Raw genomic sequence first — 20,223 nt, 5'->3', positions numbered from 1 at the left:
CGCCGCCCCGCCACCACCCTGCCCTAACGTTGCCTCACCCCATCGCCTCGCCTTGCCACGGCCCAGTCGTTGCCCCACTGTGCTTTAGCTGTGTCCAAACTGACATGGCACAATACGATGCTTCATAAGCTGTACCGTGGATCAAGCCTCTTGTAACCGACCCAATACAACCCGGAAGACTAGCCGGGCCTGACGGGTGATGGCTCGGCATGGGTCCCAGTGGACTATCTTTAGGAGGGCCTAATTTTGTAATATTTATAAAAAAGAAATATATGTCAAGGGAAAAATTCGAGGGGAGAGCCCTGCCACGTGGGCCCGCATGACCAAACGAACCCGAGACCGATAAGCACCGCGCGAGTCGACGCAACGAAATAGACGAGCAGCAGCTGCTACCAACGAAACCCCACCGCGTCGTGTTTTTATTTTATATTATCCGCCGTCTCCAGCAGTCGACCAGAGGAGAGGAGAGTCGACCAGACCCGGCCCGGCGGAAGAGAGAGAGAGAGAGAGAGAGAGAGAGGAGGAGGAGAGGAGAGGGCGCGCGCTATGTCAGGTCCGTCGCTTCCCCTTCCCCTCCAACGCTAGATCCCCGATCCGTCCCCGGTTTCTCGATTGGATCGTTCGATTCGCTTCCAAATCGTTCGTCCGAACGATTGCTTCCGTCGGCTGCTCGATTCTGGGGCTGATTTCGGCTGGCTGTGGGGAAAGCTTCGATTTGTTTTCCTTTTCCTCACCTGGAGGGAAGATTTTTGTAGGGGAGCGGCTGTGTGCTACCGATGCGTTGATGGTTGGTGTATGCCTAAACGCGGGTGCGAATCGGTCCGGCGGGGGCTCTGCCTGTGATGCTGGTTCAAGGTTGGTTAACGCCAATTTCTTGGCGGTGCCTGATCCATGCTCGGTCCTGAGCTGTGTGGGCAACTTTGCTGGGCGCTCGGTGTATTCCCCGCGCGGTTGCTTGGATTGATCCCTGAGGAATTGGTCAGCTCGTGGCGAAATTGTGGAGCGGGTTCTCTGCAGGGCCCTGAGCTTGCCGTCTCGTGTGTATATATATGTCTGGTGAATTGGCCCTTTGGGGAATCAGCTCCTGTTTGTTCAGTCTAGCAAAAGCAATAATTTTGTGTTGTTTTCCAGTTAAATGAGGTTATTAGCTGAATCATCGTCATCTGCTTGTGCTTCTCCATTTGGAGCCTTTTGCTCATGTATTCTGCAAGGCAAACATTTTAGCTATTTTGCATGCTTTGCTTCGGGACCAACTTACTGGCTGTAAGCTTGCTTTCCATTCTATACTTAGGGGGTACCACCGTTATGCTCGGAAGTTAGCTACTGAACTTGTGCCTCTTGACCTTTTTTTTTCCTTTCGTAGTGGTTGAGATTGATTCTGATGTTAAGATGTAAGTGCACTTTGCAGGTTCACCACCAAAGCCATGGGAGCGTTCTGGAGCTGAGGGCACATCGGGTCCAGCACCTTTCAAGCCCCCATCCGGGGGCAGCACTAGTGATGTCGTCGAAGCTTCTGGTACAGCTAAACCAGGAGAAAATATTACTGCAACAGAGAGGAATGTCTCTAACAATGTAAATGGCGCCGTCTCGAGGCCTATGCCACAACGGCCTTGGCAGCAGACAGGCTATGGAAATACCCATGGAGGTTATCAACTGTTTCCAAAGTCACTTATTTTGTGGTCTTAACAATACAATGTTGGTCCTCAGACTGACATTTCCTTTCTCGATGCAGGATACGGTGGATCCAATATGTATAGTTCATATGGTGGAGTGGGCAACACTTATGGTGGTGGTGGGCTCTACGGAAATAGCATGTACTCAGGTTACGGAGGAGGTTATGGTGGTGGCCTTTACGGAGGTTCTGGGATGTATGGTGGAGCCGGAGGCATGTACGGTGGTGGGATGGGAGGATATGGTGGTTATGGAATGGGTGGAATGGGCGGAATGGGTGGTATGAGTGGTATGGGCATGGGTCCTTATGGTAATCCAGATCCAAATTCACTTGGGCCTCCTGCATCACCACCAGGTTTCTGGGTGTCCTTCCTACGAGTGGTAAGACAATTTTTCCACGACATGCCATCAATTGTCATTCTGATTTGTTTTGATTGACGCAGTGCATGATAAAGTGTGGCACAGCTCTTGAAAAATAGTTGTTCATCTGTGCTATTTATTATAATCATTTTCTGAGGCACACAAAATGTCCAATGAGTCACAGGACCCCTCTGGTTATTTCTAGAAGGACCAAAGCAACCCGACCTTTCTTAAAAAAAGTTTTCCTTGTGAATCCAAAATACTCCCATTCATTAGCTCTGAAACTCAAAATGTTATAAATTCTGAGCATGGTGAACTTACTTCAGTATTGTAACATGGGACCCTGGTGAATGTACTTTGTAGGTCCACCAGTGTTTATTTTTTCTGTGCACTTTTTAGTTCGCTGCTGTAATCTATGTTTATCAATTATTATATTTGGCAATGTTCAGTTGCATTTCTCTTTGTAGCAAATATTTTGTCGTCTATGCAACATGCAACTGTAAAGTTACATCTCTTTCTTACAGAATGTTTATTCAAGAACGACCACTTCTTTCGTGCTTTAACTCGTGCTTAATCTGTCAAGGACAACACCTATAACTGTTTTTTAATGGCTGCAGATGCATGGTGTCGTCAATTTCTTTGGGCGTATCTCTTTCCTTGTTGAACAGAACACTCAAGCATCCTATTTTTTCATGACAGCTATGTTGCAGGTACTGTTGTCGTACATTTTTTTCTCTCGTCATATTGGTTTCAAATAAGTTGATCATCTTTGTACTAAAATTGCTATCATCATGGTGGAGGCAGCTCTTCGATCGGTCTGGTATGCTTTATGGCGAGCTTGCACGGTTTGTGTTGCGCCTTCTAGGAGTCCGAAGAAAGCCAAAGAAGGGCAGTGTTCAGGGACCAGAGGCCCCGACATTTGAGGGACCTAGCCAACAGTTTATTGAGGCGCCGAAAGCAAACAACAACTGGGACAACGTTTGGGGAAACTAAGATGCCTATGTGTGCAGTGAGATTTATCTGACGGAAACATAAAAGTTCAAGAAGCAAAGGACTACTGGAGTTTGCCTGCCTGTTGAATCAGAAAGAAGAGTACCTGTTGCGGGAATCGTGATGTCTTTACCTGTGGCCCCATCTGCAACCGTAAGCCTGATGAAGGATGGTTTGCAAGTGCACTGATATTTAAGTAGTGTTGTCATATCTGTGGGTATTGCATGTATATCTCTCTGGTACTTGCTGCGAAAAGAGTACAGCAAAATGTATTTTGTACCTCATCCATCTTAGCTTTGAGTTGATCTTAGCTAGAGTTACCTTTGGTTTGGATACTGCACTTCCTGAGGATAGCCATGCAAATGTTTTCTGTTGTAATAGTTTCACTTGTAAACGTGCTTGCCCACTGAACTGTCAGAACAGCGAGAATACTATAACTGTTTCTCCTGCGATGATGTTAACAAAACTATACTCTGCAAAATCATCTTAATTGCCTGGCACAAAAATGACAAACTGCCATGATTCATCGAATTCATAAATAAAAGAAGGTATCGATCATGATTCATGTGAAATGGTTGAATAGCCAACGTGAGATGCATCTGCACAAGCATTTCAGCCTCATCTTGGCCCTCCGTTGCCAATGAAGTACCAAAAGCGGACAAATTGCCATGTAGGAAGCAGCCAAACTCTGCTCAATTCTGAAACAAACTGCAATTGTCTTGTCTCCAACGAAACCCAAAACGCCAAAACATTCTTGAAAAAAAAAAAAGGAAGACGCGATCCTTGAACTGAACGCATTTTTTTTGTGACAATGGGAGGAGATAAACCTACTGAAAACAATTTAAGTTATAGAATACTAATTTTTTTCTGGGGACGGAAGGGAAGCAACGATGGTGTAGAAGTGGATGAGGAAGCAGTGTAGGAGGGACACCCTTGCTTCCCACCTCCAATTGCTCATCCATAAATCTCTTTCCAATTCCACAATAATTTTCTTGCTTTTTCTGTACGTAGGAAAGCTCCAAGAGTCACTACCTCATCTCTTATATTACTCTCATCGCCACCACACCCTCCATTTCTGCTTCCACTTGTCTCGCTTCCTCCTTCCCCTGTGCCTGCAGGGGGCAGCCACAGCTTTCTGCAAGGAAAGAGAATTTCATCAGGTCATTGGTTCAGTCCATGCTCCAGTTCTCGCATCCTGGGATACTGTCTCTCACAAATGGACTGCTTGTCTAAATTCTTGATGCATTTACATCAATTCTGAAGCCTGCAATCTGCTCTTTACATCTGTTATTGTTGTGATTATGTAAAGCTGTAAACTTCTTCAGATGTAGCCTCCACTTTCTTGCAATTTTTTTTTGTCTTCAGAAGGTTTTCTCTGCTCTTTGGACAGATCAAGTGATTGCGTTTGTTTCTTGTTATAGAGTGGTGTGAGTGTTCGCTAGCTTGTCGCGAAGATGGGGGAGATCACCAATGTCATGGAGTACCAGGCCATCGCGAAGCAGAAGCTTCCCAAGATGATCTACGACTACTATGCTTCTGGTGCCGAGGATGAGTGGACTCTCCAGGAGAACAGGGAGGCCTTCTCTAGGATCCTGTAAGCCCTCCTTGAATTATTTTGCTATGTTACAGCTGTTGCCAATACTATGTTTCCATATGCGTAGAAGCAGCAGTGTATATAAGATAAATAGGCCAGTTCTAAAAAGAAAAGATGAAAAAAAGGCCTTAAGTTCTGTTCATTAATCAGCTTGTACTACTCCTTAATTTTCGTAAAGTTTTAGTTATATTTTTGAGGTGAACTCTTGTGCTTATATTGTCATTTTTGGTACAAAGAATTGTAAGGGCTTTACTACTTCCTGTTTCACTCATCAACTGTATTTAACTCACCCTAGAGCTACAACTTAGTAACAAAGGAAAATGACAAGCTCAAGCTAGCCTATGATTTTCAGTCAATTCTCACGTTATCTTGTTGTTTGGAATATTGTGTTAATTGCCAATCCATATCGAGAATCTACTCATGTCATATCGAAATGTCCAATGGTGTTAACAGCTAATTTGAATGACAGAAATGACACGCCTATTAATGTAGAGTTGGTTGTTGAAGTAATTCTCACTAATTTCCTGTTTGGAACTTGAATATTTCCAAATTCCCGTGAGAATTGTTTTGTTTCTTGTGCTTCCTGCGTTCAAACCTACCTTAAATCTCTTCAGAGCTACAAGATCACTCAACTGTATATAATGTCTGTTTTTGCCAGGTTTCGCCCACGCATACTGATCGATGTATCCAAGATCGACATGACCACAACTGTGCTGGGATTCAAGATCTCAATGCCCATCATGATTGCTCCCTCTGCCATGCAGAAGATGGCTCACCCAGATGGTACGTCCCCGTGAGATTTTATTTGGCTTTGCTTGATTTAGCTGTGTGATTCCACACAAGAGCATGACATGTTAAGTAACTGAACAAATCTCAGCGTGGAAGCAACTTGTGTTAGACTGTTCAGCTAATACTGAAATTTCCATCCATCCTGCTTTCAGGAGAGTACGCAACTGCGCGCGCAGCATCAGCAGCAGGCACTATAATGGTTTGTAGATATTCCAGAGGCTTACAACAGAATAAATTCTACAGATAAATTGAACAACACAGAGTGATGCAGTTATGCTGATGATACTGAACACACCTTCATGGCATACTATTTTTCAGACACTGTCATCCTGGGCCACTTCAAGTGTTGAGGAGGTTGCCTCAACTGGACCAGGGATTCGCTTCTTCCAGCTATATGTAAATACATTTCACAGCTACTGATATAATTCTTTGTTCATCGGAGCAGCCTTTTCAATGGCCATGCATCATTGTCATGAATATTTGTAGGTCTACAAGGACAAGAAAGTGGTGGAACAGCTTGTCAGGAGAGCTGAAAGGGCGGGATTCAAGGCGATAGCGCTCACTGTCGACACTCCGCGGCTTGGCCGTAGGGAAGCTGATATCAAGAACAGGTGCCCTCATTTTTTCCACGGAATACAAACACGGTTAATCATGTAGAAACAATAGACTAGACTGATGATTATATTAGTGTGCTGAACATTGAAAAGGATACAGTTATGTAAACAAAATTGGGGGGGGGGGGGGGGGGAATCGTCAGAGTTTCAGACAAATAAGCTGACTGTGGCTGTTGCTGCTCCAGATTTGTTCTGCCGCCGTATCTGACGCTCAAGAATTTCGAAGGTCTAGACCTCGGCAAAATGGACCAGGTGAACTGAGCTCACATTTCAGTGTACTTTGCAAATTGCGCCTGTAAAATTCATCTCTCACGGAATCTCTGTGTTCTGATCAGGCTGCCGATTCAGGGCTGGCTTCCTATGTCGCCGGCCAAATCGACCGCACCCTGAGCTGGAAGGATGTGAAGTGGCTGCAGACCATCACCACGCTGCCGATCCTGGTCAAGGGAGTGATCACTGCAGAAGACAGTAGGCTCCTCGTCTCCATGCTCATTTTATAAATTGATCGAGCACATAGCGACTAACTGAGTTGATGCTGCGGCCGGATTGATATTGCAGCTAGGCTGGCGGTGGAGAACGGCGCGGCGGGGATCATCGTGTCCAACCACGGCGCGCGCCAACTGGACTACGTGCCGGCGACCATCAGCGCGCTGGAGGAGGTCGTCAAGGCGGCCCGCGGGCAGCTCCCTGTGTTCCTGGACGGTGGCGTTCGCCGCGGCACCGACGTCTTCAAGGCGCTCGCCCTCGGCGCCGCCGGTGTCTTCGTAAGTACTCGACGCATGCATGCATGCATAGTCCATACTCCATCCAGCAGAAGCTTGCTAAAGATTCATCCGTCGGCGTCGCGACGTTGATATCGGTGGGTGGATGCAGATCGGGAGGCCGGTGGTGTTCTCGCTGGCGGCGGCGGGCCAGGCTGGGGTGTCCAACGTGCTGCGGATGATGCGGGATGAGTTCGAGCTCACCATGGCGCTCAGCGGCTGCACCTCCCTCTCCGACATCACCCGCAACCACGTCATCACCGAGGCCGACAAGCTCGGCGTCATGCCGTCGCGCTTGTAGATACCTTGCTCGCGAGGCTCACCGCCGGCCGGTCGGTATCGACGCCGGCCTCGATGGAAGATTCATCATCAGCTCAGGATGATTAATTAATGCATGCATGGACGCATGCTAGCTCGATGATACTATAATTTTGGGGACGTATGTTTATTTGAAGTGATCGATCACTGTACGCGCGCACGCAGTGTACCGTAAAATCTTACAGATTAATTACATGCATCATGGATCTTAAATTCTTAATGTAATGTTAATCGCATGTGATCACTGTATTTGATCATAAAATATTTCTTCCGTATCTTTGTATGTCAAGAACGAAATAACGAAAGCAAATAACCTCCAACCCAATCGAAAAAACTATGATCGATGCATTCCCCTCCACTTTTTTATTTCGGGAAAAAAAGCAGCCCCTGATCTAGCAGCCTACGAGAAGGTTAATTAGTGTCTGATCGGATGAGCCGGGCGGCCGTCGGCATAGGGTGGCGCCACGGCGGCGGCGGTCCTCGCCTTCCGCTTCTGCAGGAACCGCTGCAGCGACCGCTTCATGGACAGCCCCGTGGCAACTTGGTCGATCACCGACGCCGCCACAGCCCGGGGAGAAGCTGCCGGCGCCACGTTAGCCGCCGCCGGCCTCAGGTAGCCGCCGGCGCTGCTGCTGCCGCTGTCTCCGCGCTGCAGTTGGTCAGCTGAGCTCTCGTGGCTCGCCATGGATATGATCGCCCTCGCCTGCACCAAAGATTACAATGACACCAAACTGAATTATGCATGTGATCCAAACTAATTAAGATTCAAGACATGCAGAAATTGACGTGAGACAATGGACGCGTCAAAGTCGAAAGAATATCCGTGACGTCGGCGAATGAAGATGGAGGCCGGGTTTGCCGTTTGCGTGTGTGGAGACGGCGGCCGGCGACGAGGACAATTTTAGGTGGTTCAGACTAAGATGATCGCAAGCACTTGAGGAGTTGATCGGCGTGTTTGTCGTGTTGGTCAACTACACATCTACCAACTGACGATGCTCGTCCTCTGTCCCCTGGATCCGGTGCAGCACGTGTAGAAATGTGTAAAGAATTTTCAACCAGACTTGTGAAATCGACGTGTACTAGTTTTTGTTTTATGTTTCATGAATCAACGTGTAGTCTTTCTCTCTCTAGGGAAAAAAATGATCTTTGAAATTACTCTGCAGATGGCTGATTCCAGTCCGGAATTCGTATCTGATTTGGAATCCTTTTCCATCTAGAAAAAGTGAGAGTATACGTAGTATATAGACGTTTGGTGCTCCAACTGAGGAATTTGGACACGTAAGTGGCTAATGAAATTCGGCTTGTATACTTAACGAAAAATTAACCAACTTATAAATAGCAAAAATGATAGATGAGGTATAAATTCGTTGTTTCAAGATATAACTACATGGTCACGGAGGCCTCAAATGATATCAGAACTTTTACCAAAAATTTGTTGTGTTCTTTTTGTTCAAATAACAATTAAGGTGAACAAGGAACAGAAACAACTAATCTCTTTATGATAAACAATATATTTTGCAAGCTCGTTATTGTGGGTAGCTTTTAATTTGTTATGAGCCTAAACCATAGGTTCAATGAGTTCTTGCCAATAACTGTGACCACTGAATAAAAACATTAAACTTAAAGCCCAAACAAAATGAGTAGAATTATTAAAAGAAGTCTATGGACCGATATGAATTCTACAATTTTTTCTAAATGTACCGAGGAGAAAGGGACCATGTGTCTCATGATATGCCATATATGCGTATCTAAACCAAACTGATCATTAACAAAACCGGGCTAGAGTAGGCGGTTAATGATGAATTACCTGGATCTCGGTGACGTCGACGGCGCAGACCCGGCCGTGGTAGAATATGGTCATCATGCTCCTCCCCGCCTGCTCTGCCGCCGCCGGACCACGACTCCCGGTCCTCAGCCCGAGACTGAGCTCAACACCACCGCTACTCCCATCGCTCTCGTCGCCTCCACCACCGCGCCGTCCCCGCGCCACCGCCGTTCCGGCGACGTCGTCCATCACTAACCTCTTGAGGAGCTAGCAGTCGTTGTTCTTCTTCTTCTTCCTCCTCCGGCCGGCGCCTTGGAACCAATGCAAGGATCGATGGGTGAGGAGGTGTGTCGACGAGGTGGTGGAGTGGCTTGGTCGTATATGTATTCCTCCCGACCTCCGCCCTCGTCTTCGCCAAGTGCGCGATCGCGCATGGCGGCATGGGTAGACAGGCTGCGGCCGGTGGTGGTTTTGGCGCGCACGTGGAGAACGCGCGCGGTTGGCGCCTCTCCTTTTGGTTTTCCCCCGCTTTGACCTTTGCTGGTTTTGCTTGCTGGGTTTGTCTAAACCACACACTAATCAAAATTAAAGACTTGACCTCTCTCTCCATCGCTCTTATTGGAAACGTGTTTCTCTCTCTAGTTTACGAATTCCATTTCCTTTATTTTCGGCATGCACGTGCTTTTATGCATTTTATTTTCCTTTTCCAGGGGCCGCCGTTGCCGTTTTCATTCTGCGTGTTGGGTTAAAAGGAGCTCGTGGCCCCACGTGTCAGGCTGAATGCTGTGTTGGTTACTGGTATCTCGGAAAAATTCTACTAACCCTTGCATACCTATGGGTTATGAAGATTGTTTATTTTTGTTAAGATTCGTGTTGAAAAGTTAAGTAAAAAATATAAGATATGTAAGTGAATTAATGAATGAATAGATATTAGGTAAGAGAGATAGAAAAAGCTGCTCTTTGAATTAAGAGAATGGTGGCATGCAATTTTTTCCTTTTTATTTTTTAGATGAAGAAAAAGCTGGATCTCTTGGCCACCGTGAGGCCTATTATATTCCTCCTTGTCTTGCCTAAATTTCAACACTGCTCTTTTTGGGCAATATGTCAATGTCTTGATACGTATGCCATGCATGGGAATCTAGTTGATTACGCCAGCTTCGAACAATTCCATTTGTTTATTTTATACAAACGGATAGTAAAACAATGGACCTTAAGTCCACCACAAAAATACAGAAACTGAGATTAGATCGTCTTATCGAAAGTGAAAGCGTCCTTCCTTGGATGGAACGGAAGAAGAACCATATCAAGTTTCATACAGCAACTAGCTTACAGGTTTGAGTGGATATTATACTCTTAATTGAAGGAAAACACAACTTGGAATTAGGTTACACACGCACGATCTGTCTCGACCATTCATTCCTCTTATCTGATACTTATCCATTCGTTAATTCTATTATTTATCTTATATTTTTATCTATTTTTTAATATAAATCTCAATATAAATAAATAGTCGAATTGTCCTTATAGAAACTTCCCTTCCATAATTGAATATACTTTCTTCAGACTTCTATGATCAATCAGCCATGCTTTCACAGTCCTTAAGTCGGACGCAATTGTTTGTTCCTATAAAGTGAGACATCCAGGTGTCAAACTCATGAGGTCTAAAAAAGAAAGGTGAATCGCACAAAACTATAATTATTATGCCATTTATGATACAAAATTATAAGTATTGTAGCTAGTAACATAAAACTACAAATATTGTGCACCAATTTCACACAAAACTCAATTTTAATTAGATTCACTCAAAAAGTGGTTTTATATTTATTCAAAAATTATAATTTTTTTTGTATATGTTCCATAATTCATGTGCAATATATTTTAATTTTATTCACTCAAAAAATCATATGTAAAATTTAAACTAAAATTTTCTAAAAAATACTACTTTTATAACTCCTAACAATTGTTAGGGTCTGAAACGAAATCCCAATTTTTTTGGAAAATTCACTAATATTGTTATTATATTATGTACTAATTTTTAAAATTATTTTCATCCATATGTTATGTGGTGAAAGAGTGATTTCCTTTTTAATGCCCCATTTATATGCTCCATTTATATACTTACAAAGAAACTTATTTTTTTTACCATATAACCTAGGGCTGAAAATAATTTTAGAAATTATTTCATCATATAATAAGAATATTAGTATTTTTTCTAGATTTGTTGGATTTTATTTGAGACCCTAACAATTATTAGGAGTTATAAAAGTAGTGTTTTTAGAGAATTTTAGTTTAAATTCTACATATATTTTTGGTGAATCTAATTAAAATGGGTTGCCTATAAATTATGTAACACGTACAAAAAGTTCTAAGATTTTTGAATAATTATAAGACAATTTTTTAATGAATTCATTTAAAATCGAGTTTTATGTGAAATTGGTACATAATACTTATAATTTTGTGTTACAAATGGCACGATACTTATATTTTTATATAATTCACTCAAAAAAGAATTAGCAAAAAAAATTTAGGCCAAAAGAATTAGCAAGCTAGGGAGAAAACCCAAACGTACAGCTTGCTAGCATTCGGCTTTTGCCTCTTTTTCACCGGATAGTTCTTTTACGCACTTTGAATTTGTGCCTATTGTAATTAAACGTTTGTAGCTAGGGTACAAATCACAAAGAGAAAAAGAAAAGTTTTTTTTGGTTTCATAGAAGTACATATTTATTTGTTTATCTTGTGAACTATTTTGGATCTAGAATTCATCTATTAAATTATAATTACTATACTCCGCCAGGGCGTGAAGAAGACACAAGATAGAATTGGAGTGACTCCCATTAAACTATATTTGTACACTTCTATCAAACACTCCGAGATCCGTGCGATATATTTAAATTTGTATTTTGTACAATCCGGTGCATACCTACATGTACATGTACAATTTTTTCAAGGTTTTAGAAAGTATAAAAGTGCATTGAGTATAAATGTAGATGCTCTGCATGAATCTCAGAGCACAAATTGGAGAGAGGAGCAGAGAGGAGCTCCTCTAGGAGGGCGGGAGTATTGATGTCAATTGGGTATGACAGGTATAGATTGTGCTTATTCATACTCGTATCTGTTATTTTTTACTCGTCCATAAATATATCTGTGGACGCACACGAGCGAAGAACGAGTATCAAACTCGTCACTAGTGAGTATACCCGTTTACCCGCTGGCTATATGCCTGTAGCGAGTAACAATCTGAACAATATATAGCAAGTAGCAATCTGAACAATATATAGCAATTAGCGAACAATATATTGCTCGTCTGTGATTATCCTAAGAAATTACTGATTAAAAAAAAGAAATTACTAATGCATAACCTGTTATTCCTGGAGCAAGCTCAAGAGTGGAAACATCCTATGATTCAGCAGTTCAACACCTGTTGTCGCTTCCAAGGCAGGCAGCAGGGTGGGCTGCTGGAGGCAGGGCACGGTCATGGTCCTCCTGGAGGCGGGGCTGGGCGGTGGCGGCCGCAGGGTTGGAGCTTAGAGGCAACGTAAATCTGGAGCCTAGGCGCAGCTCTGGAGCTCGAGGCGGCGGGGCTAGCGGCTGAGTGTGTAACACCCTAAATTTCTAAGTTTTTGAATAATAATAAAATTTTCTTTTCCTTAGATTTAGGTGTTAACTTTTGTTTGAAAACCCTAAGAAAAAAACCTAATTTCTAAATCAAATAATTAATTTAGGTTATTTAGCTTTTGTTTTTGTTGCATTCATGTTGAGTATTAGCATTAGGATTTCTTTGTGTGAAAAATGAATTTTTGAAAACACCAAGGCGCACCATTTAAATTTTGGGAAAAAAGTTTGAAAATGCTTCTATAAAAGAAAAATTCCTTTTTTCTTCCCTGCACGGAAATCCCCCTTCCATTTTTCTTTCAGTCTATTTTCTTTTTCTTTCTTTCTCGGGCCAAGCCTGTTCTCTCCCTCCCCTTTCCCCCGCCTCCCTGCCTAGGCCGACCTAGCGGCTGCTCCACCCGCATCCTCTCAGTTTGCGCCTGGAAGAAGTCCGTTTTCTTCTTCTTCCTCACGCCGCGCCGTCGAGCCGACTTGGACTAATCTCCAACGATCGCCGCCGCCTTCCCACGATCCGAACCCTAACTAACCCCAACCAAATCCGAACTCCTCTATGCATTCCCCCACCCCCCATTTAAGTCCGCCCCACCCTCGCTCTATTTCCCCGAACCAAGCCGCCATTTTTTGCCCTCCCCGAACCCTAGCACAGTCTCCGCCATTGCTGCTCTGGTCAAGCTCGCAGAACCGCCGCACCGGAGTCGCCTCGTCCTCACCAATCGGATCTTCGGCTTCGCAAGCACAAGAGCAAGCTCGCCAGCTTATCTTTGATGCCCATCGGTCGCCGGAAGGTCTCCTTCGCCGCTTGCCGGACTTCTCCACCGCTGCGCACCATGGACAAGCTCTAATGAGTCTCGGTAACATCCGCATCTCCCTCAAACAGGTTCTCCATAGCCTCAGCATCATCCTTCGCTGCTCGCCGTCGTTTTCCGTGCTCAACGATGAGCTCTATTAGTATGCCGGTGAGTCCGCCGATGCGTGTTCCCCTCCCGCCACCACGTAGTTAGCCAGCCCATTTCCCGAGCGCTCACAGCAGTCCAATCTATGACGAATGACCCATATTAGATCTACCCGAAGGGGTATGGGTCTGGTCCACCGTGGACCCGTGAACCGCGCCGCCTGCTTGGTCTACTGCCTCCTGTGCACTTGGTCCACCGTCCCGAGCCGATGTGGAAGCCACGTCAGCAGCCACATCAGCCGATGCGCTGATGTGTCAATCCACATCAGCAAGCCTTTTACCCAGTCAGCTAGATTTATTTTTAATTCGGGAAAATTGGCAATTTTGCACTTAAGCCCCTAAACTTATGTATTTACCTGACAGCCCATATCTTTTTACATCTTAGTTCCTAAAAATTTCTATATTTAACTTGTTTTTAGTGTTACTTTCTCGTTCTAGCTCCGATTTAGCCGATTTTCACGATCTCGCGTTTGTAGTGGCATGTACTATCTTTTAGTGCCTTTTTCATATATGTTAGTTATTATTTGGTGTACTATTCTTAGTAAGCATTGTTGTGTGTTTTCTGGTGTGTATTGAGAGCAAACAAGGAGTCTTTTGAGAATCTCTAGAACCAAGTTTTTGAAGAGTTTGAGCAGAAAGTTGGTAGAGGCAAGTGTCCTTGAACATTATGATCCTAATTTTTCAAATGTGTTCTTTATTTCAAATATGCATGCAGTTAATTCGGAATCCCATTTACTTATAGTACCTTGTCCATATATCCCTTGTCGCCCTAGTTGTTAGTAGTGGGTAGCTTATGCTTAGCTTTGCACAAGGGTATGGTTGGGTTGTTGGTTAAACATGACTAATGGTCTATGCTATTATGAGTTGGGAATTCTTGTAATTATTGTAGCAACTTGGAATATAGGGATGTCGAGCAGAAGGTTGGTTGATGATGGTTCGGGAATGCACAGGTGTGGAAGTGCTACGGTTGGTGGAATTGTCTGCTCGGTATCCTAAAGACCGGTTCGTGGAATGGGTAACCCCGATTAATAGTTTAACCACGAGAGTTATATGGGTACGACTTGGTCAATTAATCAGCAGATCCTCAACAATATCAACCAATAGTAGTGTAGGAAGGAAGGAGTGATTCTTTCTGGAGCTACAAGGCGCACTGGGTGAAACCTCAGCTGGCTTATTCTCATATGGAGGATGTTTTGTAATGGCCTTGTAGTAAAACCTAGCCACACATCTCGGAAGTGTGTAAATGCTATGATGGCACGAGCATATGGAAATCACGACTCGTAGGTAAAGTTGAACGACCTCTGCAGAGTGTAAACTGATATATCAGTTGTGCTCACGGTTAAGAGTGGTGTGGTCCCTTCATATGATTATTTTGGTTTGGTTGGTGGGTTGTTACCTGTGATGGATAGCAATTGGATGGTTGGTTACATGTGATGAGTAATAGTAGTGGATAGTTCTTGATTACCTACGATGGGTATCAAGTCGATTGGTTTGGGAACCTGATGCGGATTTCAAGTAGTTACGGAATTATGTTGAGATGTTTCTAGAAGTTGGAAGTTTAATGATTCTTCACATAGTTGAATAGGATGTTTTTATAAATCATACGTTAGTATAGTTGACATTTATGTAAATTGTACCTGTTATAGCATGTTACTTTTTTTAAGCTTGCATGCCAGTTACCTTTCACACTTGCGGAGTATGAAACGTACTCACACTTGCTATTTCTATATAAATATACATCAAAACGCTACTCAGACAATAAAGGAGAATCAGACTACTTCTTAGACGAAGATGAAGACTGCTAGGCTAGTGAACCCCCAGTCGATTGCCTATGAAAGATAGGAGCTTCGCTGTGTTTTGCTAGTGTATTTTGCTTAAGACCATTGAGATCCTTTCTATTTATTTAAATTAAACGTTGTAATAATAACACTGTGTGTGATACACTGATGAAGTTGCTGTATGAATAAAACTTGATTTTGACATACATATAGTTTACATATGATTTTGTTTCTTTATAAAACCGGGTGTGACAGAGTGTCAGGGAAAAGGGTCGTGTGGGTGGGGTGTGGCATGTGGCGGCTGAGCTCAAGAAATAGGAGCCGATGAGATGATCCCACGAGGTAGGTAGATGTGGGCATGTAGCCCATGGAAGATTATTGTTTGGAGGGATGGAGCCCATCCGTCAGACAGCTATACGAGTTTTGTGGATATGGTTATGTCTTATCCATATCCGTATCTGTTTACCTATTAGGTACTATTTTTATCCACGAACGTACCAGTGGGTACCAAATGCTACTTATACCCGACCATATTAGAATATTTACCCGTAGGTAAATAGATAATCAGGTTAAATTACCATCTAACGAGAGCTTTTCCCTGTTTGGCACTTATCCTTTGGTCTTCTATAAACAAGATATGATGTTGATGCTGAGATGGAGGAATCATGCTAGTGAGGGGATCCAATAAACTGACACTTGTAGAATTATAGTTACTATACAATACCAAAGAGTGAAGAAGAGAATCCTTTTTGGAATAATATTGTTTAAATGAAAAAATTCAATATACGATTCCGAAAAATTGCAACCTATGTAGCACCGATATAGATACGTGTATCGGTATCAGGTCGATACGGATACGCGGATACATCATTTTCCAAAAAAACCCGATACGCCGATACATTTTACTATTTTTTAAAAAAGTAATATAATGCATATAAACTATAATAGCATAAACAAATTACCTTGTTTTTGTGCTGTTTCTTCTCTCTTTTCCAACAGCCAATCCAATGATCCAAGTAGTCAACAGTCAAGGCTAAATAAAATCCAATGCCTTCAATTTTTTTTTGTTTTTTCTTTTCTTTTCTAGCCGAAACAGGCCAAGCCAACTTGGGCTAAGGCCCAGGCGGCCTTTGGGCCCGCTTTCCCTCCCCACGCCATATAAAGGGTGAGAGTGGGGGATGGTTAGGGTTTGGGGCCCTAACCGCCTCACCCACAGCCACCGCCGCCACTGTCGGTGATCTGCCGCTCTGGGGAGCGGCACCGGAGAGGAACACTGTTGGTGGCCGGAGAGGGAGGGCTGCTACCCTCCCACGTGCGCGAGGCGCGACTAGATGAAGCCCACAGAAAGGCTGAGGGCCTCCGGGCTCCAATGGAGCTAGCGGAGGTCGGGGTGTCGATTGGTTGTCGGCGTTGCCGTGCGGTTGAGGCAGCAAGGCAGCGTCGGTGATGGAGTGGTTGAAGCGACCTCCACAAGGTCCTCTTCGATGGAGGAGGAGGCTGCCGCCACCGCCGGCGGCGCTACCGGTGCGGTCGGTGCGAAGGAAGGGTTCGCGAGGCGACCTGTTGCAGGGCCGAAGCCAGGTGGTAGGACCACATCAAAGGAGGTGGTTGCTGCTGGCGACAAGAGGGGTTTAGCCCCGCTGCATGCCGCCGTAATGGCCTTGGTGCCGAATGCGAAGATGGCCGGAGGACGGAAGGGACCCTGTCGACTTGGGCTGAGCCGTATCGGAGATGTATCGCCTAAGTATCTAGCACGTATCCAATTTTTCTTTTTTTTTTCCGATACGCAATAGATACGTATCGTAGCCGTATTGCAGTCGTATCCATATCGGATACTATATCCGATACGGATACGCTCGATCAGGGGCGTATCGGTGTTTTGTAGATTGCAACTAGCACTCTGCCGACAACCCAAATGCCGACTAGTAACCTATTGCTATTTGGAATACCGATTAGGACCTATTGACATTTCAAATATCGATAGATCATATAAGATCATCCATGCGGTTGCCATATGGACTATCGGAGTATGTAAAAAACTTATCTTCTAATCGAAAGGCGACGCTCCTACCAATTTGTCTTAAAAAAGAAGAACTTACTTATCGGCATGTCTTATATGCAACGGGTTGCAAACTTGAAATCGTGCATCAAATTAAGTGGAGCATGCATGATGTCACTGCACATTACGAAATAGAGACAAGAGAAATTAGATAGCTATCATATTCCGTACACATGGATGCAAATGTATCACATGCATTGCCGTACGTGTTACTTGCAAATTACTAACTAGTAAATAACTTCGCGTCGTGCATCACACGTTACGAAAACGGAAGAAACATGTTCGTTCATATCCATACTTGCGTCGTCATTTCGAAGTCCTAAAAAACTAAAAACTTATTATTTCTTCTTGTCAAAAGCTTCCAACCGCTTTCTTGATCGAATCTCGTTGAACTAAACCTTTCAACTGCGAATTAGGTTGTCCATGGTGAATCCAGAACGAAGAAAGGTAGACACGTGTCTCCTGATTTGGCACGTTGGCTATTGATTATGTCGTGAAACAGCACAGAAATTCAAATCTTGGACTCAATAGCATCTGCAAAAGGGAACAAGAAAACCAGGGAAAATTAAGTGGCCAAAAATACTGGTACTAATCATGGAGGTTTGATAGCTGGGAAAGAGAAAATGGACATTTGAAAGTAGTTGTTTTTTTTCTCGTTGTGTGTTCTGCTTGAATGCTCTAAAATCTACTGTAGTATCCTATAAGAGCTCGTGCATAATATATATGTGGAGCCTTTTGGCCATCTTGGGAGGTACCAAATTTGAGTGACTAGGTACTACATTCACTAATGCAAAAAGACATAAGAGTGCTGGTTGAAAAACGGCTTTAGTACCGATTTTTCAACTGACACTCTTTATTCGGCACTAATAGTTAGTGACTATCAGTATCAGGTTTGGAACTGGTACTAAAAGTTCTTTTCAGTACCGATTCATACCTCCAATCGACACTAAAAAAGGTTTCCGAGCCGGTTTGAGAGAGAGAGAGAAAGAGAGATGAGGCGGTGGGGAATGAGAGAGAGAGAGAGGAGAGATCTAGAGACTCCGGCGCCATGTGGATAAGAGCCAAGAAAAATATTCAGTGCCAGACGTTTCCTCGAGCTGAAGTTAGATTCGATTAAAATTTTGAGTCCAGACGATCTATCAGTGCCGGTTGTGATTAGAACCGGCACTGATAGTCTGTCCAATAAGCCAAAAACTTATTCAATCAAAATTTCGGGTTCGAACTTAGCTTTAGTGCTGGTTTGTGGCTAGAACCGGTACTGATACCGACTTAACACGAACCGGTACTGATAGTCAGTATCTGTGTCGGTTCTTAACGACTCAATCACTGTTCGTGCGTGGAAGATTAAGAACCGGCACTGATATATCTTTAGTAATAGTTTTTTACCACCGGTACTGATAGAATGCTACTTATGATCTGTTCTGTTGTAGTAATTTTTTATCTTCAAAAGTATAATTTGATGTACCTCATGGTACCTCCCAAGACTGTGAAAGCACTTATATATGTACCATTTGAAGTTCTTTTTTTTTTGACCGAAAAACTATATATGGGGAGTTCCCCACAGTGCGAGCCATTTGAACATTATGAAAAACACTTCCTAAGAAATTTGGTTTCGAGCCGTAGTCCCTATTTTTTACTAAATCATCGTACAAGCTGCATTGAAACTTCAAACCGTGCTGATATATTCGTACCCTAAGAAACTTCTCATTTCGCTTCAAAAAGAAAAAAACTCTGCGTGTAGCCGCAAATTAGTATAGCTTGTGATTTAATTTGACAGCCGCATCGCTAGGTGAATTCTTTGTTCATTGCGCAATAAGTTGTTTCTAATTGCAAAGAGTATGTTTCGTACACTATAAATAACATGACTACTATTTTTCTTCTAGCTACTTCACTGGAATTGACTGAGCTAGTAGCACAGCACGATGTGATATTGGTATTCGTGTCAAATATATGTATAAAATCAGTTATAAATATGTTTGAGTTTATACTGGTGGATATGATAGAGTTGTACTTGGACTTATATTCTTAGCGTATAAATATTGGGCATCACCGTGTAACCACATATATAAAAGATAGATGAATATAGGGAGGAGCGTATGTAGTTATACTTCGAGGACGTAGGAAGAAGGTTGAACCTCGTAAAAAAAATATGGTGTCTTGGTGTTGTTGATATTACGCTTGATTTTGTGATCTTGATGATGCTTTCGCGTACTATAACAAGTGGTATCAGAGCTATAGAGAAAGATCATGTGGAGGCATGAGAGATGTTTCACGCTGCGCAAAAACTTGCACGGTCTGGAGAGGGATATGACGCAAGGTGGAGCATGGCGACGATCGACGACTCCATTGGTGGATTCAGACACTTTGAGCATGACAGTGTGAACCGTCTAATGAGCTGTATCAACGGGGATCCATCCAAATATAAAGATCAGGTTGATGAAGGCTGGATGCTGCTTTTTGATACGAGTCAGTCAAACGTGATGGCTAGATATGACGGTGCAGCTGGAATACGTCATGGACAAGTGCAACGGCTCCAATTTGCGATTTGAATTACAGGCAGTTGATCCAGATCGGAATGATCGTTGCTTGCTCAAGGTGGAGCAACGGCAATGATGGCGAAGACCATGGTGGACTCGAAGGTTGATGGAGGTGTGGAAGGGTGGATTTTGGGATAGAGCAACTGGGTCGTGGTCCAAAATAACCCCCATAATTTTCCCAACCTTCAGCTTAGCGCCTTAGGATCTTAGCCCACGGCTCAGGCCAGGCGGCCAGCGGCCAGGCCCAATTCCTTTGCTCAAGGAGGCCTGCCTACTGCCCTTGCTTGCTCTAGGACTGGGTCGCTCCATGCCTCGGCCTGTCTAGCCGTCTCAATCTCTAATCGATCCATCTATCTCGACTCTCGGTCCCCAATCCCCATTCCCCAACTTGCTCGCACAGTTCCTGCTAAACCCTAGCCACCC

General features: G+C 43.8%; 3 protein-coding genes across 4 annotated transcripts; 2 read left to right on the top strand and 1 right to left on the bottom strand.

Moving 5' to 3' along the window:
* Positions 1-392: 392 nt before the first annotated feature.
* LOC133892614 (peroxisomal membrane protein 13-like) lies at positions 393-3,471 on the top strand. 2 transcript variants are annotated; one of them, XM_062333494.1, is made up of 6 exons: positions 408-553; positions 756-855; positions 1,409-1,645; positions 1,733-2,052; positions 2,649-2,741; positions 2,836-3,471. In XM_062333494.1, exons 2-6 carry the CDS (start codon positions 843-845, stop codon positions 3,022-3,024), a joined length of 852 nt encoding a protein of 283 aa, XP_062189478.1. In that variant the 5' UTR covers positions 408-553; positions 756-842; the 3' UTR covers positions 3,025-3,471. The 2 variants fall into 2 exon arrangements, with proteins under 2 accessions (XP_062189479.1, XP_062189478.1); XM_062333495.1 differs by lacking the exon at positions 756-855 and having other exon boundaries at positions 393-553.
* Positions 3,472-4,018: 547 nt separating this feature from the next.
* On the top strand, positions 4,019-7,317 carry LOC133892612 (glycolate oxidase 5). Its single transcript, XM_062333493.1, has 10 exons — positions 4,019-4,181; positions 4,443-4,615; positions 5,274-5,398; positions 5,557-5,603; positions 5,723-5,800; positions 5,891-6,015; positions 6,204-6,270; positions 6,354-6,486; positions 6,577-6,782; positions 6,892-7,317. The coding sequence occupies exons 2-10, from the start codon at positions 4,476-4,478 to the stop codon at positions 7,078-7,080; spliced, it is 1,110 nt and encodes a 369-aa protein (XP_062189477.1). The 5' UTR covers positions 4,019-4,181; positions 4,443-4,475; the 3' UTR covers positions 7,081-7,317.
* LOC133892615 (protein TIFY 5-like) lies at positions 6,892-9,334 on the bottom strand. Its single transcript, XM_062333496.1, has 2 exons — positions 8,905-9,334; positions 6,892-7,800 (listed from the first exon to the last, which is right to left on the bottom strand). Exons 1-2 carry the CDS (start codon positions 9,109-9,111, stop codon positions 7,513-7,515), a joined length of 495 nt encoding a protein of 164 aa, XP_062189480.1. The 5' UTR covers positions 9,112-9,334; the 3' UTR covers positions 6,892-7,512.
* Between the last annotated feature and the right edge of the window lie 10,889 nt (positions 9,335-20,223).

Source organism: Phragmites australis, chromosome 15, assembly GCF_958298935.1.
Source record: "Phragmites australis chromosome 15, lpPhrAust1.1, whole genome shotgun sequence".
Classification (NCBI taxonomy): domain Eukaryota; kingdom Viridiplantae; phylum Streptophyta; class Magnoliopsida; order Poales; family Poaceae; genus Phragmites; species Phragmites australis.
The sequence above is the reverse complement of the archived record's forward strand: the minus strand, read 5'-3'. Positions and strand labels throughout refer to the sequence as shown.

Excerpts from the sequence above, each read along its gene's own strand:
- LOC133892615 (XM_062333496.1), bottom strand. The coding sequence starts at position 9,111 with ATGGACGACGTCGCCGGAACGGCGGTGGCGCGGGGACGGCGCGGTGGT. Across the intron at positions 7,801-8,904 it reads TCGACGTCACCGAGATCCAG|GCGAGGGCGATCATATCCAT; the intron begins GTAATTCATCAT and ends TCTTTGGTGCAG.
- LOC133892614 (XM_062333494.1), top strand. Across the intron at positions 1,646-1,732 it reads CTATGGAAATACCCATGGAG|GATACGGTGGATCCAATATG; the intron begins GTTATCAACTGT and ends TTCTCGATGCAG. Across the intron at positions 2,742-2,835 it reads TCATGACAGCTATGTTGCAG|CTCTTCGATCGGTCTGGTAT; the intron begins GTACTGTTGTCG and ends TGGTGGAGGCAG.
- LOC133892612 (XM_062333493.1), top strand. The coding sequence starts at position 4,476 with ATGGGGGAGATCACCAATGTCATGGAGTACCAGGCCATCGCGAAGCAG. Across the intron at positions 4,616-5,273 it reads GAGGCCTTCTCTAGGATCCT|GTTTCGCCCACGCATACTGA; the intron begins GTAAGCCCTCCT and ends TGTTTTTGCCAG. Across the intron at positions 6,487-6,576 it reads AGTGATCACTGCAGAAGACA|CTAGGCTGGCGGTGGAGAAC; the intron begins GTAGGCTCCTCG and ends TTGATATTGCAG.